Source organism: Balaenoptera acutorostrata, chromosome 13 (assembly GCF_949987535.1).
Source record: "Balaenoptera acutorostrata chromosome 13, mBalAcu1.1, whole genome shotgun sequence".
In the NCBI taxonomy this organism is placed as follows: Eukaryota; Metazoa; Chordata; class Mammalia; order Artiodactyla; family Balaenopteridae; genus Balaenoptera; species Balaenoptera acutorostrata.
In genome coordinates, this window is record NC_080076.1 from 27,977,168 (window position 1) to 28,003,214 (window position 26,047).

A 26,047-nucleotide genomic window follows, 5' to 3' on the forward strand; every position below is an offset into this window, starting at 1 on the left:
TGCTATGTGACTTTGGGCAAAGCTCTTAACTTCTCTGGCCTTCTGTGCCTTCCCAACCAACAAGTGTCTTACAGTGATTATGAGGGTGAAATCCAGTTACACTTTGAAAGGAGCCAAGTCTGCTGATGACACAGGTGATTCTGTTGCTGCTGCTGATTGTAGGGCCGACTAGGAGCTGAAGCCTCTGACATACCCCAGGGCTCTCCACGTCCCCAAACACTTAAGAGTTCACACATTTTTTAGAAAATGGATTCTTTTTTTTTTTTTTCCCTGATCTATAGTAGGTCCTTGTTGGTTATCCTTTTTAAATACAGCAGCATGTACATGTCAATCCCAAACTCCCTAACTATCCCTTCCCTCCACCCTTCCTCTCCGGTAACCATAACTTCATTCTCTAAGTCTGTGAGTCCGTTTCTGTTTTGTAAATACATTCATTTGTATCATTTCTTTTTAGATTCCTCATATAAGCGATATCATACGATATTTCTCTTTCTCTGTCTGACTTACTTCATTCAGTATGGCAATCTCTAAGTCCATCCATGTTGCTACAAATTGCATTAATTCATTCTTTTTTATAGCTGAGTAATATTCCATTGTGTATACATATCACATCTTCTTTATCCATTCGTCCATCGATGGATATTTAGGTTGCTTCCATGTCTTGGCTATTGTAAACAGTGCTGCAATGAACATTGGGGTGCATGTATCCTTTCGAACCATGTTTTTCTCCAGATAAATGCCCAGGAGCGGGATTGCAGGGTCATATGGTAGCTCTATTTTTAGTTTTTTAAGGAAACTCCATACTGTTCTCCAGAGTGGCTGTACCAATTTACATTCCCACCAACAGTGTAGGAGGGTTCCTTTCTCTCCACACCCTCTCCAGCATTTAATGTTTGTGGATTTTTTGATGATGGCCATTTTGACTGGTGTGAGGTGATATCTCACTGTAGTTTTGATTTGCATTTCTTTAATCATTAGTGATGTTGAACATTTTTTCATGTGCCTCTTCCCATCCGAATGTCTTCCTTGGAAAAATGTCTATTTAGGTCTTCTGCTCATTTTTTGATTGGGTTGTTTGTTTTGATGATATTAAGCAGCATGAGCTGTTTGTAAATTTTGGAGACTAATCCCATGTCAGTCCCATCATTTGCAAATATTTTCTCCCAATCTGTGGGTTGTCTTTTCATTTTGTTTATGGTTCCCTTTGCTGTGCAAAAACTTTTGAGTTTAATTAGGTCTCATTTTTTAATTTTTGTTTTTATTTCCATTACTCTGGGAGACGGATTGGAAAAGATATTGCTGCGATTTATGTCAGAGAGTGTTCTGCCTATATTTTCCTCTAGGAGTATTAGAGTGTCTGATCTCACATTTAGGTCTTTAATCCATTTTGAGCTTATTTTTGTGTATGGTGTTAAATAATGATCTAATTTCATTGTTTTACATGTAGCTGTCCAGTTTTCCCAGTACCATTTGTTGAAGAGACTTTCTTTCCACCATTGTATAGTCTTGCCTCCTTTGTCATGGATTAATTGACCATAGGTGCGTGGGTTTATTACTGGGCTTTCTATCCTGTTCCATTGATCTATAGGTCTATTTTTGTGCCAGTACCATACTGTTTTGATGACTATAGCTTTGTAGTATAGTCTGAAGTCAGGAAGCCTGATTCCTCCAGCTCCATTTTTCTTTCTCAAGATTGCTTTGGCTATTCGGGGTCTTTTGTGTCTCCATACAAATTTTAGGGTTTTTTGTTCCAGTGCTGTGAAACATGCCATTGGTAATTTGATAGGGATTGTATTGAATCTGTAGATTGCCTTGGGTAGTATAGTCATTTTCACAATATTTAATCTTCCAATCCAAGAGCATGGTATATCTTTCTATCCGTTTATGTCTTCTTCGATTTCTTTCGTCAGCATCTTATAGTTTTTGGAGTACACGTCTTTTGTCTCCTTAGGTATTTTATTCTTTTTGATGCAATGGTAAATGGGATTGTTTCTTGACTTTCTCTTTCTGATTTTTCATTGTTAGTGTATAGAAATGCAACAGATTTCTGTGTATTAATTTAGTAGCCTGCAACTTTCCCAAATTCATTGATGAGCTCTAGTAGTTTTCTGGTAGCATCTTTAGGCTTTTCTATGTATAATATCATGTCATCTGCAAACAGTGACTGTTTAACTTCTTCTTTTCTAATTTGGATTCCTTTTATTTCTTTTTCTTCTCTGATTGCTGTAGCTAGGGCTTCCAAAACTATGTTGAATAAAAGTGGTGAGAGTGGGCATCCTTGTCTTATTCCTGATCTTAGAGGAAATGCTTTCAGCTTTTCACCATTGATTATGATGCTAGCTGTAGGTTTGTTGTATATGGCCTTTATTACATTGAGGTAGGTTCCCTCTATGCCCACTTTCTGGAGAGTTTTTTTCATAAATTGGTGTTGAATTTTGTCAAAAGCTTTTTCTGTATCTTTTGAGATGATCATATGGTTTTTATTCTTCAATTTGTGGATGTGGTGTATCACATTGCTTGATTTGTGGATATTGAAGAATCCTTGCACCCCTGGGATAAATCCCACTCAATCATGGTGGATGAGCCTTTTAATGTATTTTTGGATTCTAATTGCTAGTATTTTGTTGAGGATTTTTGTGTCTATGTTCATCAGTGATATTAGCCTGTAATTTTCTTTTCCAGTGGTATCTTTGGCTTTGGTATCAGGGTGATTGTGGCCTCATAGAATGAGTTTGGGAGTCTTCCTTCCTCTGCAGTTTTTTGGAAAAGTTTCAGAAGGATAGGTGTTAGCTCTTCTCTAAATGTTTGATAGAATTCTCCTGTGAAGCCATCAGGTCCTGGACTTTTGTTTGTTGGGTGTTTTTAAATTATAGTTTCAATTTCAGTGTTTGTGATTTGTCTGTTCATGTTTTCTAATTCCTCCTGGTTCAGTCTTGGGCAACTGTACCTTTCTAAGAATTTTTCCATTTCTTCCAGGTTGTCCATTTTATTGGCATACAGTTGCATGTAGTAGTCTCTTGTGATCCTTTGTATTTCTGTAGTGTCAGTTGTAACTTCTCCTTTTTCATTTCTAATTTTATTGATTTGAGTCCCCTCCCTTTTGTCCTTGATGAGTCTGGCTAAAGGGTTATCAATTTTGTTTATCTTTTCAAAGAACCAGCTTTTTGTTTCATTGATCTTAGAAAAGATCTTCCTTGTCTCTATTTCATTTATTTCTGCTCTGATCTTTATGATTTCTTTCTTTCTACTGACTTGTGGTTTTGTTTGTTCTTCTTTCTCTAGTTGCTTTAGTTGTAAGGTTAGCTTGTTTATTTGAGATTTTTCTTGTTTCCTGAGGTAAGATTGTATTGCTATAAGCTTTCCTCTTAGAACTGCTTTTGCTGTATCCCATAGGTTTTGGATGGTTGTGCTTTCATTTTCATTTGTCTCTAGGTATTTTTTGATTTCCTCTTTGATTTCTTCAGTGATCCATTGGTTGTTAAGTAGCAAATTGTTTAGCAGCAAATTGTTTAGCCTCCACATGTTTGTATTTTTTATAGTTTTTTTTCTTGTAGTTCATTTATAATCTCATGGCGTTGTGGTCAGAAAAGATGCTTGATATAATTTCAATTTTCTTAAATTTACCGAGGCTTGCTTTGTGGCCCAGGATGTGGTCAGTCCTGGAGAATGTTCCATGTGCACTTGAGAAGAAAGTGTAATCTGCTGTTTTTGGATGGAATGTCCTATAAGTATCAATTTAATCTATCTAGTCTATTGTGTCATTTAAAGCTTGTGTTTCCTTATTAATTTTCTCTCTGGATGATCTGTCCATTGACAAAAATGGGGTGTTAACATCCCCCACTATTATTGTGTTACTGTCGATTTCTCCCTTTATGGCTGTTAGTATTTGTCTTATATGTTGAGGTGCTCCTATGTTGGGTGCATATATGTTTACAATTGTTATATCTTCTTCTTGGATTGATCCCTTGATTGTTATGTAGTGTCCTTCTTTGTCTCTTATAACAGTCTTTATTGTTAAGTCTATTTTGTCTGATATGAGTATTGCTACTCCAGCTTTCTTTTGATTTCCATTTGCATGGAAGACCTTCTTCCATCTCCTCACTTTCAGTCTGTATGTGTCCCTAGGTCTGCGGTGGGTCTCCTGTAGACAGCATACATACGGGTCTTGTTTTCATGTCCATTCAGCCAGTCTATGTCTTTTGGTTGGTGCATTTAATCCATTCACATTTAAGGTAATTATCAATATGTGTGTTCCTATTGCCATTTTATTAATTGTTTTGGGTTTGTTTTTGTAGGTCTTTTTTCTTTCCTTCCTCTTTTGTTCTCTTCTCTTGTGGTTTGATGACCATCTTTAGTGTTGTGTTTCTGTTGCTTTTTCTTTTGTGTGTGTGTATCTATTGTAGTTTTGGGTTCCCATGATGTTTTGATATAGCAGTCTATATATGTACAAGGTTGTTTTAAGTTGCTAGTCTCTTTCCCACCTAGAGGAGTTCCTTTAGCATTTGTTGCAAAGCTGGTCTGGTGGTGCTGAATTCTCTTAGCTTTTGCTTGTCTGTAAAGCTTTTGATTTCTCTGTTAAATCTGAATGAGATCCTTGCCGGGCAGAATAGGCTTGGTTGTAGGTTCTTCACTTTCATCACTTTAAATATATCATGCCACTCCCTTCTGGCTTGTAGAGTTTCTGCTGAGAAATCAGCTGTTAAACTTATGGGAGTTCCCTTGTATGTTATTTGTCATTTTTCCCTTGTTGCTTTTAATAATTTTTCTTTGTTTTTAATTTTTGTCAATTTGATTACTATGTGTCTCCTTGGGTTTATCCTGCCTGGGACTCTCTGCACTTCCTGGACTTGGGTGGCTATTTCCTTTCCCATATTAGAGAAGTTTTTGAGTATAATCTCTTCAAATATTTTCTCTGGTCCTTTCTCTCTCTCTTCCCCTTCTGGGACCCCTATAATGAGAATGTTGGTGCATTTAATGTTGTCCCAGAAGTCTCTTAGGCTGTCTGCATTTCTTTTCATTCTTTTATCTTTATTCTATTCTGTTGCAGTGATTTCCACCATTCTGTCTCCCAGGTCACTTATCCGTTCTTCTGCCTCAGTTATTCTGCTATTGATTCCTTCTAGTGTATTTTTCATTTCAGTTATTGTATTGTTCATTTCTGTTTGTTTGTTCCTTAATTCTTCTGGGTTTTTGTTAAACATTTCTTGTATCTTCTCAATCTTTGCCTCCATTCTTTTTCCAAGGTCCTGGATCATCTTCACTATCATTATTCTGAATTCTTTTTCTGGAAGGTTGCCTATCTCCACTTCATTTAGTTGTTTTTCTGGTGTTTTATCTTGTACCTTCATCTGGGACATAATCTTCTGCCTTTTCATTTTGTCTATCTTTCTGTGATTGTGGTTTTCATTCTGCAGGCTGCAGGATTGTAGTTCTTCTTGCTTCTGCTGTCTGCCCTCTGGTGGATGAGGCTATCTAAGAGGCTTAGAAAATGGATTCTGATGTCTTGCTGAGGTGTGTGGTGATGGCATTTTCTGCTTCAGGACCCAGGAGGACTCTGAAGAACCTGGAGGTAGAACCTGGGCTCACAGACTGCTTCTTTTTTCACCTGAGCTGTTATTTTACTCCCTGGGAGAGGAGAACAAACCAGGTCTATTTATCAGAACTTCTCTGCCAGGATCAGGGAGTGGTGAGGATCTTAGCTATGGTAGGTGTGTGTGTGTTTATGTGTGTGTGTGTGTGCAGATGTGTGTACATGTGTGTTTAGGTGCATGTGTTTATGTGTGTGTGCATGTGCTTATGTGTGTACATGTGTTTATGTGTGTGTGTTTATGTATGTACATGTGTGTGCACACATGTGCATACTTGCACATTTTTCTGAGCCCAGGGAAAGAGTAATAAAATCTCCAGCAGACTGGCTTATCCATTTAGCAACATCTCACTCTGAAACTGGGCTGAAGTGTTTGAAGCTGAAAGAAAATGACTATATTTGGAAATACCTATTAATATCCTGCAAGTATTTAGGTGGAAACTGAAATGACAAGTCATGGTTTCCTCTGCTTCTGGGGAGGGCCTGGGGATGGAGAAGTGGTGGAGAGAAAGAAGGGAGAACAGATGGGATTTTGCGATGGCCAGTGGCCTGCTGACTATCCACCTTCCCTGTCCCTGTGGCACACTGACAGGGCCACATCACAGCCTCCTCCTCCGTGGTCTCCAAGTCTGTGGGAGATGCTGCAGTGACCTCAGCAAGACAATCAGAGGTTGATTGAGGAGCTCTAGCCAGCACTCCCTTGCTCCCAAAAATCTCTCCCTTACCCTATCATCAAAGCCATGAGTTTGTACCTTCATGTCTTATAATCTCAAATGGTTTTTGGTGTTCTAGGTTCACAGCACCAAAGCTCATGGGAAGCATAACAACTTAATTGTCAGCTAATGTTTTTTTTTAATTGAAGTATAGTTGATTTACAATATTGTGTTAGTCTCAGATAATGATTCAATTATATTTTTCAGATTACTTTCCATTATAGGCTATTACAGGATATTGAATATAGTTCCCCATGTTATACAGTAGATCCTGTTGCTTATCTATTTTATGTGTAGTAGCCAATGGTAGCTAACAGCCAGCTGACAGCAAGGTCCCATGGGAATGTAAGATCATGTGCTTAGGGGTGGAGGGCAAGAGCGAAGAGATGGGAGAGACCACAGTGTTGCCTGAATTGACCCTGGGGAGGGGGGCAGTATATTGGCAGAGAGGACTGTGGTTTAGAGAAGCCTGAGCTCCATGTTGGGAGTGCTGGGGAGGAGGCAGTGCCTTCACTTCCTTTGATAGGTTCTGTGGCCCAGGAATTGCCTCCCTCTAGGGAGTATAATAGGAGTGGGCTGCAAAGACAAGCACCAAGAGGTAGACAAATGGTCAAGAAACAAGTACCTTGGTTTCCCCATTGCCCTGGAGAACACTGAGAGTGTCTCTTCTCTTCCCATCAGCCCATATCACAGACTGTCTCGAGTACTGGGGCCTGGATAACTCGTGCTTGCACGATTGTCTGATTTCCCAGCCTGGGTCGACGTGCTCTGTGGGAGCAGTTCTTTTCAGGCAAATTGGTCCAATGTCCTTCCCGCTGGCAGATGCCACGGCCCACTCCGACATATTGATGAGTCATAGCCATCAAATCCCAGCCCTGCAGGGTCCAGACCCAGCTTCTCCTTGTTGGCAAATCTCATTCATCCTTGAGGACTCAGATCAGAGGCCCTTCACCTTGAGCCCTTCTCATTTCTCTACACTTCTTTTTTTTTTTTTTTTTTTTTTTTTTTTTGGCTGTGTTGGGTCTTCGTTTCTGTGTGAGGGCTTTCTCCAGTTGTGGCGAGTGGGGGCCACTCTTCATCGTGGTGCGCGGGCCTCTCACTGTCGCGGCCTCTCTTGTTGCAGAGCAGAGGCTCCAGACGCTCAGGCTCAGTAGTTGTGGCTCACGGGCCCAGTTGCTCCGCGGCATGTGGGATCTTCCCAGACCAGGGCTCGAACCCGTGTCCCCTGTATTGGCAGGCAGATTCTCAACCACTGCGTCACCAGGGAAGCCCTCTCTACATTTCTGTTGCACTTACTTTGGTTTAACATCCATCCTTGTCTTGGTCTCTGGTACCTCAGCCAGTCTGTCCTGTCTTCTTAACTAGACTGCAGGTTCTCCAGGGGCTGGGCTGTGTCTTATTCATCATAGTGCATCTTCTCTGCCTTCTCCCCACCCCAGAGCTCTCATCACAGTGCCACACACATGATGGACTCTTAGAAAAAGAGGTGGGTTTTTTTTTAATGATAATGATGACACAGGTGTTCATGGCTTTTAGGACAGACTCCTTACAATGATTACTGAGGTTCCACATCAAGCGACCCTGCCACCTCTCCAGCCTCACCTGCCAGCACTGCACCGTTCACTCGTTCCATTCCATCCACACTGGCTGTCCGTCTGCTCCTGGAGGCTTCACTCCGTCCTCGCATGTTGTTCACTCTGAATGCGCCTCCCTCCTCTCCTGGTTAACTCCTTGTCATCCTTCCAGTTTCAGCCAGATATCACCTCCCCAGGGGAGCCCTCCTTCCCCAGTCTGGGTTGGGATCCTTTGTTCTGAGCTCTGGTAGAACCATTTCCCTTTGCTGAGTTCAAAGCTCTGGCCTCCTGGTGACTCTGCATGAATTGTGTGATGGTTGGTTGTCGGGCTCCCCCACTCAAAGAGCTAATAGCCCCTCGTTTGCCCACCAGGTGGTTGGACAAGGATAAGGATGATGGGCAGTTGGTCCGAGAGTTGCTGCCCAGCGACAGCAACGCGACACTGAAGAGTAAGTCGTCCTGAGGACAGGTGGTAGGTGTGCCCTGAGCAGGACCGACGCCCTCCCTTGGCTGCTTAGAAAGCAGTTGGAGAAAGCACATGTCCTTCACTCCATGGAGGCAGCACTGGGCAGGGTGGAGAGGAAGAGGCTCTGAGGGAGGATCTGGAAATCTGTCTGTCTGCGCTGTGCACACAGCTGCTTTATGGCCCTCAGTGTGAGGCCCTGACGCATGTGGGCCTCTGTCAATGAGAGTAACAAGAGCAGTAACACAGGCTAATGTTGCCCATTGCTGGGGGTACCTATCATTCAGGGCCTGGAGAGGATAAGCACGTTTGGAAGGGGCTGTACAATGAAAACATTGTTTTTAATGCCAAGAATTATCCTGGAGGCCTTACAGCTTTCCTTACTGGTGTTATTTCTTCAAGTGCCTTGGTTTGATCATGAGCATTAGACAAAATTTAAAAGAAACATATCCAGAATCCTCAGTAATACCAACACCTCATTTCTTTTCCAAGACCTCATATTTATCATTTATTATCTCACGTGAGCCCTGCGATAACCCCAGAAGGTAGGCAGAGCTGATGTTGTTATGCCCATTTGTCAGATCGGGACACATCTGGCGGAGCTAAATATCTTTGTAAGGTCAGATAGAAAATTGAAGAGTTGGAATTCTGCATTCTCTGAATGCTTACAGAATTTAAGACCTGGGATGATCCTTAAGAGATGAACTAATGCCCCCATTGGACACACGACCCATGCCTGTGGCAAGGGGATCCCCTAGTACAGCCAGGTCTGCATCCAGCAGTGGATCTGGTACCAGTGCCCAGGAGTCTGTGTCTTCCTGCCTTGCCCTTCCCACTCCAGCAAGCCCTGCTTTACCACATGGATAGGACTCTTCAGGCTCTCCACTCCCAAGTCAGAGCTTTTGAAAGGATTTAGATGGAAAATGATGTAAAGAAGAGGTCTTATTTTCTCAGTTCCTGCTATATCTTTACAGCAAGGAGGACAAAAGCCACTTCCTCGGTGCCCTCAGGTGTCCCTGGAGGAGCTGATCTGGGCCAGACCCACAGGTCTGGCCTCTACCAGGGCCTGGCAGGTCTGTAGGGCGCCCCCGCAGCAGCTGTGCTCAGCTGCCTTTCTCTGAGTCTTTTTTGCCAGTGCTGTAAGGCCCTGAGACAGCCACGCACAGCGGGCCTTGGAACTAGCATCACTTGCCTTCTCAGTGCTTCCCTCCTCATTCCCAAGACCCACACCCTGCACCAAACCTATAGGACTTGGGGTCGTGGCTCAGGTTATCCCAGGACTTGCCTTTTACCAGGTATTTGTATCCTCCCTTGTGGACAGACAATGAAGACCTTTCTAGGTCATAAGGTGGAGTAACATCAGCATGGCGTTTCGGTTGAGAACGGGGCCGAACGGGGTCCACGTTAGGGTTTCACTCATAGCTGACTCCTTCTTCTTTTTTTTAATATCTCCAACTATTTTACTTTAATATATAAACCTTAATACATAATAGTTCAAAGAAAGTAGTTGTGATTATTTCAATATCATGCCAGAAAGTTTATTTGATAAAACTCAGCTTCCATTTCTCAGTTTCTCAATTTTTAAAAATTGAATACAAGGTTACTTTCTTAAATGATTGTGTAAAACACAACTCTGAAATATGCTTAATGATGAACGCCTAGTGTTTAATGCTAGGCTGGCTCCTTCTTAACTGTTGCCATCTTGGGCCAAATACATCATCTTCTGAAGCTCAGATTCCTCACCTGTAAAACCAAGGTCAGAACACTCAACACTAACACGTGTAAACGTGCTACACACTGCCTGCAGGGAGGTAGATGCTCCCTTTGCCTCAGTTTCTTCATCCATCAGACAAGAAATTGCATGAGGTGTTTGCTTTAAATCCTTGTAACCCTTACATTTTAGTATTCTTTGCAAGCCTTCCTGTTCCCAGTGCATTCACACCCTATGGGGCAGGCCAAGCAGGTATTAGAATTCTGATTTTGAGATGAGGGGGGCTGATGGGAGCCACCCCTCAGTCTTAGGGCTACGGAAAGAGAGCAAGGCCCTGGGCTCCCAACCCCCAACCAAGTGCCCCAGCCCTGGGAGAGCTGCCTCCTGCCCCACGCTCCCTCCCGCTCACCCCGCACTAAACCCTCCCTTCCTGCCTCCTGCCTCGGGCTGTTCAGACTTCCGCTATCACATCAGCCTGAAGACTGGGGACGTCCCTGGGGCCAGCACAGATTCCAGAGTCTACATCAAGCTCTATGGGGACAAATCTGACACCATCAAGCAAGTTCTTCTTGTCTCTGACAACAACCTGAAAGACTATTTTGAACGTGGCCAGGTGGATGAGTTCACCCTGGAGACCCTGAACATTGGACCCGTAAGTCTTCTTCCTGAGACCACGTGATGGCATCTTACCCGTACACCTGCGTGTATCTGCACATGGGTTCACACACACACACACACACACACACACACACTCTCACAGACACACATGAACCCATTTTGAAGGAAAAATGCCCAGGGGCACGGGTAGTGAAGTACATTGTTTTCCAGTTATGACCTAGAGCAGCAGAAGACATGTGAACAGTGGTCAAGCTTCCAGAATCTCTTTGGGGCTTGAAGATGTATTCTTAGTGGCTGTAATCCCAACATTTCCTTTACCTCCATAGCCAGGACTGATGGACCTGGGTCCCAAACACTGGAGGAGGGGACACTGGTGTGCAAGGAAGGAAGAGAGGAGGAAAAGCTGTAAAGAGGGGCTGAAAATACTTCCCAGTTCCAAACTAGAGTGTGTATCAGAGTGACACTCAGGAAGCCTGTTTCAGTGTTTACTCCCAGGCCACACCTGAGAGACTCTGCCTTAGAGGATGGGGCCCCCAAGAGTCTCCCTCCATCATGTCTCCAGGTGGCCCTGCTGCGAGGGGTCTGAACACTGCACCTGGAGAAGTGTGGGTCTGACTGCCTGCACTCAAGTGTTGGAGACTTTTCTAGAAATGTCTGAGCTGGGCTTCATGTTACCACCTGCCCCTCTCAAGGGGTGGCTTGTGGAAACTGAGAGGGTTACAACCTCCCCTTTGCTAACCCCTTCCCCTCTTGGTGAGCCCTACCTTATTTCAGGTGCTCTGGGGAATGATCTCATGTCAGTCATTTATATCTTGAAGGTAATGAACTTAAATCAAGATTTTCCTTGATTAAAATGTATTTACATTTTAAGCTGAATGAATAATTGTAGACTGAAATGCTGTTTGCATTACTAAGGATTTCTGGCAACAGCCAACAGATAAATGAGACATCTGAGGGATGGGGGAGGGCGTTTGGACCCTTCTTGTGTTTCTGAAACCCCCTCAACAAACAGTGTGGCCAAGAGGGTGGGAGCGTGGTTTCAGGCTGCCGACTGCCTGGGTCTGAAGCCCAGTGTTTCCACGTACCTGCCGTGTGCAAGTTACTTCATCTCTGTTTGCCTCAGTTTCCTCATTACTATCAAAAGGGATCCCAATGGGGTTGTTATAGCATTAACTATGTTAGTAACACCCACATGCAGTAGTGTGTTCAATAAACACTAGCTGTTATTGACTGAACCATTGCTCATGTCCGGTGCTGGTCGTTGTGGAACTGACAGGCAGTCCCTGCCATTAAGGTGCTTTCTGTCACATCAGGTAGAAAATACCTGTCCCAGTCTTTGCTCTGTCACAGTCCCAGCACCACAGAAAGACAACGAAGCTCTCCCATGCCCCTTGGCACACACCCCAAAGGCTCTCAGGCTGTGTCTGTAGATACAGTTGGTCTCCTTCGTACAATTCCAGGGGATCGGGCTACATGCACTCAGCTGCTATAGTGTTTCCGTTACCAGCTGCAAAGGTGCACTTAGTATGCGTAAGAGTGAGAGCAAGGCTTACAGGGACAATTTTCTAAATCTAGCCTTTGGGCACCTGACTCGCGGCAAGTGTCACTCCTCCAAACCACCACAAAGAGAATCTAGGGGGTGCTGGAAGGGATCTCAAAGGCCATCTGATAATTCCATCTGATGTTAGAATTGCCCTGTATACAGCATTTCAAAAACATAAAAGTCATTTGAATGTTGAAGAACTAGGTACATTTAAGGATGGTAACATGATCATTTATGTGCTCATCTATGTTACCTGTGGGCAAAGATTAACATAAAATATAAAATAGTGAAGCAACTGAACTATGGAGTATTATAGGAAAAAAATGCACTTCAGTGCTAAGAGTGAGAGGAGGAATTGGACACAGAATGACAGAGCCCTAAGAGGTTGTCTGCATATTCTGTCACCTATAGGATGGGTGTGTCGAAGAAGACATACAAAAATACGTACAATAGTGTATGGTTTAAGAAAAAACAAAGCCAAATCACCAACGTGGCTATCAGAAGCTGATGGTTAATATTTCTTGTGCATTCACCACATTCTTAGGAAGTCCACCACCTAACTTTCAGTACATACTGGAGCTTTCAAAGCTCCTGCCACACCTGTTCCCCCACTTGTTTCTCACAATGTACCCAGGAGGTGAGCTGGACTAAAGACTTGAGGACAGAGGCTCCAGGCAGGAGAGGTGGTGCCCTGGTCCCCTGACTGGCTGCTGGCAGGCAAGCCTGGGACCCAGCCTCCTCCTGCTAAGCCTGCGTCTCCCAAGGAACTGGAGACCGGGTTGAGGAGGGCCATTTGTGCCAGTGTTTGGGGGTGGGCAGGGATGGAGGGATGAAGGTTTCTACACAGTGGCTCCTTGCTCACCTGCACCCTGGGTTTCCTTCCAGGTCAACCGGCTGGTGATCGGGCACGACAACACGGGCATGCACGCCAGCTGGTTCCTGGGCAGCGTCCAGATCCATGTGCCCCGCCAAGGCAAGCAGTACATCTTCCCTGCCAACCGCTGGCTGGACAAGGACAAGGCCGATAGGCGCCTGGAGGTGGAGCTGTACCCCAGCGATGTCGTGGACATCCAGAAACGTACGGAGGTGGCCATTGTGGGACCGTCAACAGTGTTCCCCGTAGGGTGGGGCAGCAGGGAAGGAGGAGAGACTGTGGGTGACTTGGGTCTTGTCTCAAAGTGGGGGAAGCTTCCAGTTGTCCCTGGTACCAGGGTTCTGGGAAGGAAATGGGGCTCCTTTTACAGATGGGGAAACTGAGGACTCAATGGATGAAACATTGTTTTCAGGGATAAAGGCAGCAAATGATTTTATTAAGAATTATACTTTCTGAGCATTCCCTGGAGGTCCAGTGGTTAGGACTCCACGCTTGCACTGCAAGGGACATGGGTTCCATCCCCGGTCCAGGAACTAAGATCCCACATGCTGCATGGCATGGCCAAAAAAAGAAATATAGCTTGTCAGCCTTGTGTACAAGAGGAGTTTGAGAAATAGTCTTCCCCCCGGGAAGATTGGTGAGGAGATAAGCTGTTTATTCATTTATTTATTCAATAAATATGCGTTGAACGTCTCTCTGTGCCAGCGCTGCCCTAGGCTTTGCAGAGGCAGCCATGAGCAAAACAGACCAAACCCTTGTCCTCATGGACTTTACATTCCACCAGAGGAGACAAACAATAAATACATAATATAATGCCAAGAAAGAGCTAGAAGAAAAGGAAGCAGAACAAAGCGTTAGCAATGGCAGGGGGTGAGGGACCTTTTTGGACAGGGTGGTGACATCTTTGAATGGAGGTGAAGTTCAAGGCGATCTGGCCACCATTGCACATGATGTGAGAGCCATAGATTAGGTAGGGGTCAGAGAAACAAGAGGTTATCTAGAGGGTCAGGAAGACCGTGGGACCAAACCCTAGTACAGACAATGTCCCTTCCCTCACCTCTGCATTTCCGCACCTACCCTGAAAGCAGCCATCCAAGGTTCACTCCCACAGGAAGCTTCTCTGAGAAAGAACCCCACTACAAACTCAGCTCTTCCTCTTCCAGAACTCCTTGTGTCTTTTCATTGTGTGCATTTTCTCTCCCCAACTAACCTGTAAATTCCTTGAAGGCTGTGTCACATATACATGCTTTGTAATGGTACCTGCCAGTATGAAGAATTAACTCCTTCCCTCTTTTTATGAGTTAAAACTTGATTTCCATCATAGTAATACAGGTACTAGTTAACAAGATAAAGATAAAAAAGCAGGAGTTCCCTTACCTACCTCTTCCCTCAACCCATCCCCTTTCTTCAGAGGTAACAGCTTTTTAATTACTTTAGCTTTTTCCTCTGAAATGTATCTCCATATTTTCAATAATATGCTTACCAATTCCTTGATTTTTCAGTCATAGACATTAATTATTGACTTCCTACTATGCAAGAGGAGGATTTAGCTTTTTTAACACAGGCTCATGAGCATGCATGTACACATGCATGCACACACACAATCCCCTCCTTCCAGCCTTCAATAATCAATATTTGATTTGTACATTATTATAACCATGTAAATATTCTTCACTACTGACACCTACTTATAACAATTATATTTAATTTTTATACAATTTTTTGTTTTTTCTGGAGTTAATAATAGCCTCATTTATTCATTAGCAGAGTTTTCAATATACCCATCTATATTTCTATATACCCATCTGTATACCCACCTATCTGCATTAGTGTGCTAGGACTACCATAAAAAATAACACAGACTAGGTGGCTTAAGCAACAAAAATGTGTTTTCTCCCAGTTCTGGAGGCTGGAAGTCCAAGATCAAGGTGTCAGCAGGTTGGGTTTCCTCTGTGGTCTCTGTCCTGGGCTTGCAGATGGCCACCTTCTCACTGTCTCTCACAAGGTCTTCCTGTGTGCATGTGCATGTCTGTGTCCCAATCTCTTCTTACAAGGACACCAGTCATTGGATTGGGCCCCACCTTAATGGCCTCATTTTAACTTAATCACCTCTATGAAGGCCCTGTCTCCAAATACAGTCACATTCTGAGATACTAAGGGTTAGAGTATCAACATATGAATTTTGGGGGTACACAGTTCTGCCATTACACCATCTTATCTCCATCTTCCTAATAGAACTAAAATTCTTTTCATATGTTCAAGCCCAACAGGAATTCTGTTGGTTTCCTCTCTACACTCTTCTCCCCCACTCCCTGTCTCAAGGGAAATTCTGTCCTGTTCGCTAGGCTGCCATGAAGCTGTCTCAAAGATTTCCTTTCTACTATCTTTTGGACATTCCATTCTTCTCTCATCTGGGTCAGATCTCCTGTTTCCTGGATTTCATGCCTTCCTCTGCTTTGGTTTATTCCCTCATTTTAGAGAGAACACATTCTCCACTGCAGTGGAAAATTTGAATGTCTGCAAATGTCTTTGGTCTACTCTCACCATTGATCCATAATTTGGCTTGTTAGAGAATTCTGAGTTAGAACTCAGAGTTTAGAAGGAATTATTCTACCATCTTCTAGCTCCCAGGGTTACATTTGGGAAGTCTGATGCCATTCTGTTACCCAACACTTTGGGTTTTTTCTCTCTAAAAGCCTGTAGGATCCTATTTTTATCCTTAGCATTCTGAAATTTCATGATGTCCTCACTGCCTTTTGTGATTTCAGTTTCATCCAGTCTTCTAGGAACTCACGGGCTCCTTCAGTCTAGAAGCATTTTTTAGTTTTGGGACCTTTTTTTGTATTTATTTCTTTGACAATTTCCACCTCTCTATTTCCTCTGTTTTCTTTAGAACTGAACTTTTAGTAAGATGTTGGACTTCCTCTGATTTTCTTACCTTTCTATCATTTGTTCTTGGGAAATTTCCTTTTTGTTCTTCAGAACTGTCCTTGACTTTACCCTTGCTTTGGAATATTTTATTTCAGCTACCACATTCATTTCCAATAGCTGGCTGTCGTTCTCTGAATGCTCATTTTTATCTATTCTAACTTTGTATAATCCTGGCTGCTATTGTTCTAAGAACCGAGAGAGGGAACTGGGTTCGGGGTTCTCTCCATTCAGAATGCCGGCTTTTCCTGAGTCCCCCTGTTGTCCATCTGCTAGCCCACCCTCACTCCCAGCTGAGGCCAATATCTCTAGTTCAACTTCTTCAGGCTTTCAGCTAGTCCTCTTTTCAGCCCCCAATTTCTCACATTGCTATGGTAGTGGGAGATCCCTCATCTTGTTGAAAATAACAGTCCTAACTTGAAAAAAATTATGATTTTGTCTTATAGCATTGCTGAGAGGGCAAGTCTTGTAATAGTCACTTTGAATAAATATGGTCCCATAGTTCTGGGAGACATTTTGCTCTCCTACGGAAAGTGCCCTCTAGGGGTAAATACCTGTAACACATTTCCACCCTCTAATAACTTGATAAAGTATTACTACTTCAAAATACAGACAATTCTCTGTGTAGCTGTATCTGTTGATATCATCTGAAATGTGCATATATTTAAATGAAAATTATCATTTCAACCCCTCCTCCTTTACTGAAAATAAGGAAAAGAAACAAACACACAGCCTTTTACTTCTTTCTGCACTGTGGTGTCTGCCCAGGGGTAGGCACACAGCACAGGGTGCCAGCTGGTGTACTGACTACTCTTCGTCCCTGGTTCCAGAGGACATGTGTGACACGAGGATAACTGAGCTTTGGAGTTTGATGGCTTGGGTTTGCCATTTCCACCACCGACTCAATTCTTCTAAGCCTCAGTTTGGCAATCTTCAAAATGGAAATAATGGGGTTTATGATATTGATGGGAGGGTTGGATAAGATAATGCCTAAGAAGCACCAGACACATGGTACAGGCTTGTGAAATGTTTGCTTTGTAATGATTATTACTACTGTTATTACTAAATGTCCCATTTCTCCCCCATGTGCCCACCCAGTGATCCACTACGAGGTTGAGATTTGGACAGGGGATGTGGGCGGCGCAAGCACCACTGCCCGAGTCTACATGCAGATCTACGGCGAGGAAGGCAAGACAGAAGTGCTCTTCCTCTCCAGCCGCTCAAAAGTGTTTGAGCGGGCATCCAAGGACACATTCCAGGTGTGTGTGGGCAAAGTGGTGGGTTGTCAACAGAGGGCCCGGCAGATGTCTGAAAGTGGAGGGATTGGTTCTCAGCCCTGGCTTCTTATTAGAATCACCTGGGGAGCTTTAGGAAAAAAGTGCCGCCTGGTCTACACCTGCATCAGTTAAATCAGAACCTTTATGGTGGGACGTGTTTTCTGGGGATGTTTCTGAATGCTTTACCAGAGATACTAATGTGCTGCCAGTTCTGAGAACTGCTGGAGCAGCTGATTCTAATTTAGCAAAATACGGCATGAGACCCTTGGTTACTACATTCATTCCCAGCCTTGGCCTCCAATTCTACCACTCACTCAGGCTGAGGGCGGGGCCGTGCCTCCCAAACAAGATACTGGGAGGCTTGGGGTCTCCCAGCTGTGTTCTGAGGGCCCCAGGCCTCCTCACTTCCCTTTGAGTAGAGGAGAAAAAGAGATGAGAGTGCGAGCATGTTGTTGGCAGGAGAGGAGGGAGGGTGCAAGGGTGGTGCCCCTTGGGGTGGCACGTGAATGTTTTATGTGGGACGTGAGTGCGCGTGTGCATGTGTGTGTTTGCAGACCTGTGTGTGCATGAAGTATATTCATGCTGGCTGGTCTATGAGTGTCTGTGTGCCACCAGCAGCTTGGCCCTCAGCAAAGAGTCCTAACCCAGTGCCCAGCAGAGAGGGTCCTGGCTGAGCTGGGCCAGTGTCACAGATGTCTGGAATGTTAGCACTGGAGGGGGCCTCCTGGAGTCCAACCCCTCATTACACTGCTGAGGATGCAGAGGCCCGAGCGGTTCACCTCTCTGAGCCTCAGCTTCTTTATCAGCTCAAACCTAACTTCCTAATACCTGCCTGGTCTGTTTCACAGCCCCTGGAAAGATCAAAATAGTCAAAGTCAGGGAAAGTACTTGGGAAATCAAGTCATGGAGATGTAAGAGCAGGGCATCTTCTGGATGTGAGCAGACTGCATGGCTGGATATGGTGGTGGCTGCATTCACGGCTGGGCAGACAGATGGGGGGAGAGGGGACAGCAAGTGAGCTGGCTTGCGAGGATGCTGTGACCTGGAAAGCACTAGAGAGGAGATGGAATGTGCTGAAGAGGGACTTACTGTATCCAGAGCCCATCGCCTATGTAGCTGAGAAGAATACGTTCCTCTTCCTGGGGGCCCTGGGCTCCATTCTGTCTAATAATTCTCTCACAAAGGTGGTTTTGGCTGCATTGTGGCTTCATGAACCGGGAGTCAGAAAGCCTGAGTTCTCATCTGGGCCTGGGCTCCAATTATGGGACACTGAACAACTCATAGGACAGCCCTGGGCCTCAGTTTCCCCAGCACACAAGCAGAGAACTGGTGGGACTGGGCTTTGAGGATTGTCAAACACCCAGGCAAGGGCCCGTCAGCACAGGAAGCCCTAAGAGTGGCCCGACCGGCAGGAACTCCATGTGAGCCGTCCCCTGAGCTCTGCGGGGGCCAGACCTCCCCTCAGTATGAGGCTCAGAACAGAGTGGCAGATCGAAAGTCGAGGACCTAATCCTCTGAAGCAAAGCTAAATCCACAGACACTGCCCTTTGAGCCAGCCACGTGCTAGGCCCAGTAGGAGAGAAAAGCAAGAACGAACAGTCCCTGCTCTCAGGAATCCCCACTTGATGTGCAGACACCAGCGCACATGGGCAAAGAGGGCATCCAGGCCGGGCCAAGCCCTGGGCCCCGTCCCCTCTGAGCTCCCAGGAAGAGGAGAAGCTGGTGTACGGGAGGGGCCTGGGGGAGACTTCCATTTTTTGAAAATTAACACTTATTTTTTTGCTTCTTGCAAAATTTATATATAATTAATGCTGAAAAAAGATGTTCGGAAGGAGAACACAGAAAAGCACAAACTAAAAAAAAAAAGTAATAATAAAGCTCAGGAATTAGAATGAGTAGGTTTTAGAGGTAGAGGAAGGAATGAAGGCATTCTGCATGAGGGAACAAAGATGAAGATATGAAATTTAAAAAAATAGGAATGAGTGTGATGTGCGTGGTGTGTGTGTGTGTATGTGTGTGTGTGTGTGTGTGTGTGTGTGTGTGTGTGTGTAAAGGGGGGAAAGAGAGAGAGAGAGGGAGGGAGACCATCTTTACCCTCTGGACAGGCGTTTAGAAGGACACCCGCTTGGGGGGAGGGGGAGGCGGGAAGGGAAACAAGGCTTGCGTGCGCAAGAGGAGGAGCGGTGGCAACTTTGAGCTCAGAGGTCCCAGCCTCTTTATCCCACGCTCCTGGCACAAGAGGTGCCAGGCTCCTCAGGGGGCGGGGAGGATGCCACCCCCGACCCCCAGCCACTGCCCCGCGCTTTGAGCAGCTGGAGGCGGCGGACGTGGGCCAGGTCTTCAAGATCCGGCTCGGCCACACGGGCGAGGGCTTCGGACCCAGCTGGTTCGTGGACACCGTGTGGCTGCGGCACCCGGCAGTGCGGGAGGCGGACCTCACGCCCGAGGAGGAGGCGCGGAGGAAGAAGGAGAAGGACAAGTTGCGGCAGCTGCTCAAAAAGGAGCGTCTGAAGGCCAAGCTGCAGAGGAAGAAAAAGAAGAAGAAGGGCAGCGACGAGGAGGACGAGGGGGACGAGGAGGAAGAGTCCTCGTCGGAGTCCTCGTCGTCGTCGTCGGAGGAGGAGACCGAGGAGGAGGAGGAGGAGGAGGAGGAGTTCGGGCCGGGGATGCGGGAGGTGATGGAGGAGTACAAGTTCGACGCCCACCGCTGGCTGGCCCGGGGCAAGGAGGACAATGAACTTGTCGTGGAGCTGGTGCCCGCAGGCCGAGAGGGTCCTGAGCGTAAGCCTGAGGAGGTGTCAGACAGTCCCCTGGGGGGCGGGGCCCAGGGAGGGGGAGGGTGCCCAGCTCTCCTCTCACGTGGGGAGCCCATGGCTGTCCTGAAATGCCTCCACGGACAGTTCTTTGCTGGGGTCGGCATTGCCCTTGTCCTGAGACTCTTGGAAGGAGCCCTGCTATAACTCGCTGTGCCTCAACGTGGGGGACATCAGTAGGAGGGTTGCTGACTGTGAGTTTTGCCAGGACTCTCAGCCTCTCGGGCTTCATGGCAAAGGGAAGTCTTGGGTAGGGAGGAGGGACGGGTTCAATTCTAGGTTAGTGTAGATGTGGGTGTACCCGGAGGTCCTTCCCACTCCCATCTGGCTGGATCAGAGGGGTTGAGCCTCAGGTCCACCCCGAGGCCCAGGTGTCCTCAACACTGTGTCTTTTGTGTCCCCAGCCAACACCTACGAGGTCCAGGTGATCACAGGGAGTGAGCCCAAGGCCGGCACCGATGCCAATGTCTTCCTGACCATCTACGGGGAGGAGTATGGGGACACGGGAGAGCGGCCCCTGAAGAAGTCGGACAAGTCCAACAAGTTTGAGCAGGGGCAGGTAGGGCTCGGGCTCTCTGACCCCAGGCAATGGGTGGGACCCAGATGGAGAGAGCCCTCTGGTGATTCCTGAGGCAGCTCCACCCAGCACAGCACTGCTGTGTGCTCTGCACGGTGTGCTCTGTTCAATCCAGCCAGGTAGAATGGAAGTGCGTCTTCTGTAAGCACCGGCGCTTTGTGGTGGGGACGTAAGAAAGGCACAGGTGGGGGTCAGTGCCAGGAAGCCCACAGCAACTAACTGGAGATAGTATGGGTAGTAGATGCGCAGGTCCTGAGAGAGTGGGACAGGGGTTCCAGGAGGAAGTGCTGACCGTAAGCTGGTGCTTTGGCGGAAACTTAGTGAGAAGGAGGGATGTGAACTGGGCCATGGTGGATGACTATGGTGTCGATGTCTAAAGATGACAGTGAGAGGTGTTCTCTGAAGATGTGACCGCATGACAAAGACGTGGGGGTGGAAGTGTAGAAGGCCAGTTGGAGGACAGTGGGTCTTCTCGCTATGCTGTGGTTAATGCCAAGCCATGGTGGGCACTGCCTCTGGGAAGCTTGACGGGACCAATTTAAGGGATGAGGGCATGAGAGCCTTGAAGGACAGGCTGAGAAGCCCAACCTGCATCCTGAGACAGTGACGCCACGAAGGCTTTTGAGCATTTAGAGAAATGCATGCCTCTCCCTCTTCTAGGTATAGTAGGAAAAGCATGGAGAAATACATCTGTCATTCTTGTCCTTTGAGATTTTACTCCATCCTCTGGCTAGACTGTCTCTCATCTCACCTTTCCCATTTCTGCCCCATCCCAAAGCCAGATTCCCTTATCAACACAGAGGAAAACCAGAAATAAACCAAATCCATTAAAAATACTTCTGGGCTCATTGCTTGATTTATTTCAGATATCCCCTGCTTTTTCCTTCAACACTGCCTTCCCATGACTTAAGAATCAGGATTTATTTCTGTGTTTCAGTACTTTCCTTTAAAAATTATAGCCACTATGATGGCTGGAATTGGAAGAAAATTGCTATAGAGGGTGTAACTGGTACAGTTGACGAAATTTGAATAGGGACTGTATGTTAGATAATAGTGTGTTGACTTAAAGTTTCCTGAATTTGGTAATTGTACTGTGATTATATGAGAATGTCCTTGTTCTTAGAAAATCTATGTTGAAGAATTTGAGTGGAGGATCATGATATCTGCCATATACTTTCACATGATTCCGAAAAAAAATAGAGAAAGGGCAAGAGAGTGTGGGAGAGAAAGCAAATGCTGCAAAATCTAAGTGAAGGGTATACAAAACTTCAATGTACTGTTTCGGAAAATTTTCTGTAGATTTGGAATGCTTTTCAATATAAATAGTTTAAAAAGTTATAGCCAAGAAGATCTCATTCACGTATCGGGTCCTGGTATCATCTGCTTCCTCCAGTGCGTATGTGTATACTTGTATCGTACACAGTCTCTCTTCTCATCTGAATGGTGAGCAATCCAAGTCTTACACTCCGAATTCTGTCAGTCACTTTAGATTTGCACTTTGGCTTATAGTAGGTACTTAATTAATATTTATGATTGAAGGAGTTTATGCACGTATGTGCACACACAGCACGTGACCTCAGCACACACCCAAGCAACAGGTCATACACACACACACACACACACACTCCCCATAACACAAGTGGGAGCACCCAGCCAACCTGTTTTCTCCTCTACTCCTCTCTTACGGTCACCTTCGTCACCCTCCTACTCTTCCCTCCACCTTGCGGGACACAGTGAAAGTGAGACCTCCCTGGCAGGGGCAAGTGTAAAGACAATAGTGCAATAGGTGGAGGGAATTAAGATTTGCAAACTTCCAGCTATAAAATAAGTAAGTCACAGGAATGGAATGTACACATAAGGAATATAGTCAATAATGTTGTAACAACTCTGTATGGTGATGGATGGTAGCTGGTCTTTATGTGGTGATCATTCCATAATGTATAAAAACATCAAACCACTATGTTGTACACCTGAAACTAATATAATATTGTATATTAATGATAACTCAATAAACAAAAACAAAAACCAATAGAGTAGACCAAACACCAGACAACTGGCTGCATTTTCCATTCCCCCTTCCCCCTGATGCTTTGGGTCTTACAGCCGGTCTCAGGCTGCCCAGGTCCTGGGAAGGTGAAGCTGATGGTGAGGTGGGGAGGGCTGCCCACCAGTGTGCTACTCTGACCCTTCCCAGACAGACACCTTCACCATCTACGCCATTGACCTGGGCCCCCTGACCAAGATTCGGATTCGCCATGACAACTCAGGCAACAGACCAGGCTGGTTCCTGGACAGAATAGACATCATTGACATGAACAACGAGATCACGTGAGTGAGACTGGAGGGGAGGGAGGGAAGGCCATGCCTGCCACTAAGTAGTCATGGAAAAAAGGGTGGGGGTGGGGTGGCTATGATGGGTGAGAGTGGGGGTGGGGTGGCTGTGATGGGTGAGGGTGGGGGTGGGGTGGCTGTGATGGGTGAGAGTGGGGGTGGGGTGGCTGTGATGGGTGAGGGTGGGGGTGGAGTGGCTGTGATGTGGGTTTGGCCCATGGAGCTGGCTGGGTGGGCATTGCCTCCCTCCCTTCCCTCTCCTTGAGCAGCCCCTCAGCTGCTTGCCCTATCAGGTGACAGTCTGGTAGGACATCCAATCCAGTTCTTGACTCCATCATTTCAGAAAGTCAGGTTTTCTGTCCTTGCCATGGCCCAATCTCCATGGCCAGACTTAGAACCCATAAGTCTCTCCAGGTACAAAGTGACTTCCAGGACATTGTTTTAATGTTCTAGACTAGGAATAAGCAAACTTATTCTGTAAAGGCCAGAGAGCAAATATTTTAGGTTTTCAGGGCCATTTGGTCTCTGTTACAACTGCTCGACTTTGCCTTTGCTGCAGAAAAGCAGCCATAGATGATGCTAAGTGAATGCATGTGGCTGTGTTTCACTAAAACTTCATTTATAGACACTGAAACTTGAATTCCAAGTGATTTTCACATTTCACAAAATATTATTGTTTTTAGATTTTTTTCAACCATTTAAAGATGTAAAATCTCTGCTTAGTTTGTGGGATGTACATAAGCAGTTGGGCCAGATTTGGCCCACAGGCCATAGTTTGCTGGCCCCTGCTTCAGATTCACAACTAGCCCCAGGAGCCAGGCTGGGAAGGGTGGAGAAACCACACCCCAAGAAGGCAAGGCCGCAGCCCCAGCGTCAATTTGTGCTAGAGCCAGGACCAGATCTCCAGACCATCAAAGATGAATCTGATGTGTTTCCACCACTAGGCCACATTGCCTTTTGGGCAAGAGAGGCCAAAGGGCAATAGACAGGAAAAAAGCCTGGAGCTGTGGTGGGAGGCAGAGGAGGGAGGCAGAGAGGAAAGCAGACAAAATCTTGAGGGGGTTGTGGAGCTGCCGAGCGCCTGCCAGTGCCTGGAACATGGCAGGCACTTAAGTAAATATTTGTTGAATTAAGCAGCTTCTTGGCCTGCAGCCTGGAGATGGGACTCACCCCATCTCCCACCTCTAACCTGCCCCACCAGCCCAAGAGATTACTTCAGACAGGGACACTGAGGCACAGCTAACACACAGCCTGAGGTCATGGATTTCCATGAGGTCATCATGGTGGCACAGAAGGGTTGTGTGACTAGCCCGTGGCTGGGAACCAGGGTCCTGACCTGGGGTAGGTCCTCTGTCAGAAACTCACCAGGTCACCCTGGAGAAGTCACTCCATCTTTATGAGCTTTCATTTGCCCTTCTGATAAATGGGCTTAAAGATGCCAGCCCAACTTCTCAAGATGTTCTCAAAATCTAAGGCATTTACGCTTGACAAGGATAAAGTGCTGCAAAAAAAGTAAGGACAGGGACAAACTGTGAACATTCTGGCTTCCCCTTGCAGCCTGGTTAGGATCAGTGAACTCTGTTCGGTTGATTTGGCATTTCTAAGCCAACCCAACAATTTTTAAATTATTGTAGTTTTATAATCTATTTTAATATCTGTCAGTACTTGTCTTCTTTCATTATTCTTGAAGAATATTAGCTGTTCTTACCTTTTCAAATCAAAACATTAAGTGATTTTTAAAAAAATATCCTGTTGGAATTTTAATTATTTTGCTGTTAAATGTATGTGTGGAGAATTGCTTATTTAGAATGTGAAGTGCTCCCCCCGAGCACACATTTCCATCTATTCAAGTGTTTCTTTGAGGTACCTCAGTAGTGCCATTTTCTACACATTTTCTGCCACTTGCTACACATAGGCTACATGTTCTTGTTACATTTATGCTCATGTGTCATATTTTTATCACTCTTGTGAATGGAACCTTCCCTTTACTCCTCTCTCCTCTTCCCCTCCCTTTCTCTTTTTCCTTCCTCCACTCCTCGCTCCCCTCATCTCCCCCTCTTCCCTTGCCATCCTTTCTCATTGGTGCTGTACAGTTTCTTTTCTTTGTTTCCTTGGTATTGAAGCAGCAGTAAGGGCTCCGTGCTGAGCCAGCTCCAACCACTTGCAAGTGGAGAGAGCAACTCTGAGCAAAGCCTGCCCTGGGAGACAGATGTAAAATCATGGGAGACTGGTTCAAGATGGTGGAGTAGAAGGACGTGTGCTCACTCCCTCTTGCGAGAATCACAACTAACTGCTAAACAGTCATCGACAGGAAGACACTGGAACTCACCAAAAAAGATACCCCACATCCAAAGACAAAGGCAAAGCCTCAATGAGATGGTAGGAGCAGTGCAATCACAATAAAATCAAATCCCATAACCACTGGATGGGTGACTCATGAACTGGAGAACAATTATACCACAGAAGTCCATCAACTGGAGTGAAGGTTCTGAGCCCCACATCAGACTTCCCAACCTTGGGGTCTGGCAATGGGAGGAGGAATTCCCAGAGAATCAGACTTTGAAGCCTAGCAGGATTTGATTGCAGGACTTCGACGGGACTGGGGGAAACAGAGACTCCACTCTTGGAGGGCACACACAAAGTAGTGTGTGCACCAGGACCCAGGGGTAAGGAGCAGTGACCCCATAGGAGACTGAACCAGACCTACCTGCTTGTATTGGAGGTTCTCCTGCAGAGGAGGGGGGCAGCTGTGGCTCACCACGAGGATAAGGACACTGGCAGCAGAAGTTCTGGGAAGTACTCCTTGGCATGAGCCTTTCTGTAGTCCACCATTAGCCCCACCAAAGAGCCTGTAGGATCCAGTGCTGGGTCACCTCAGCCCAAACAACCAACAGGGAGGGAATTCAGCCCCACCCACCAGCAGACAAGCAGATTAAAGTTTTAATGAACTCTGCCCACCAGAACAACACCCAGCTCTACCCACCACCAGTCCCTCCCAACAGGAAGCTTGCACAAGCCTCTTAGATAGCCTCATCCAC

At 45.9% G+C, this 26,047-nt stretch overlaps 1 protein-coding gene across 2 annotated transcripts in view; it reads left to right on the plus strand.

The window, feature by feature from the left end:
* The window catches only part of LOXHD1 (lipoxygenase homology PLAT domains 1), a 227,425-nt gene that overhangs the window by 110,092 nt on the left and 91,286 nt on the right, over nucleotides 1–26,047 (plus strand). For both annotated transcript variants that reach the window (XM_057526953.1, XM_007197197.2), the window contains exons 15-21: nucleotides 8,247–8,323; nucleotides 10,504–10,700; nucleotides 13,095–13,287; nucleotides 17,110–17,270; nucleotides 19,601–20,069; nucleotides 20,506–20,660; nucleotides 22,873–23,006. In XM_057526953.1, coding sequence (XP_057382936.1) covers nucleotides 8,247–8,323; nucleotides 10,504–10,700; nucleotides 13,095–13,287; nucleotides 17,110–17,270; nucleotides 19,601–20,069; nucleotides 20,506–20,660; nucleotides 22,873–23,006 — 1,386 coding nt within the window. The remainder of the gene's footprint in view (nucleotides 1–8,246; nucleotides 8,324–10,503; nucleotides 10,701–13,094; nucleotides 13,288–17,109; nucleotides 17,271–19,600; nucleotides 20,070–20,505; nucleotides 20,661–22,872; nucleotides 23,007–26,047) is intronic.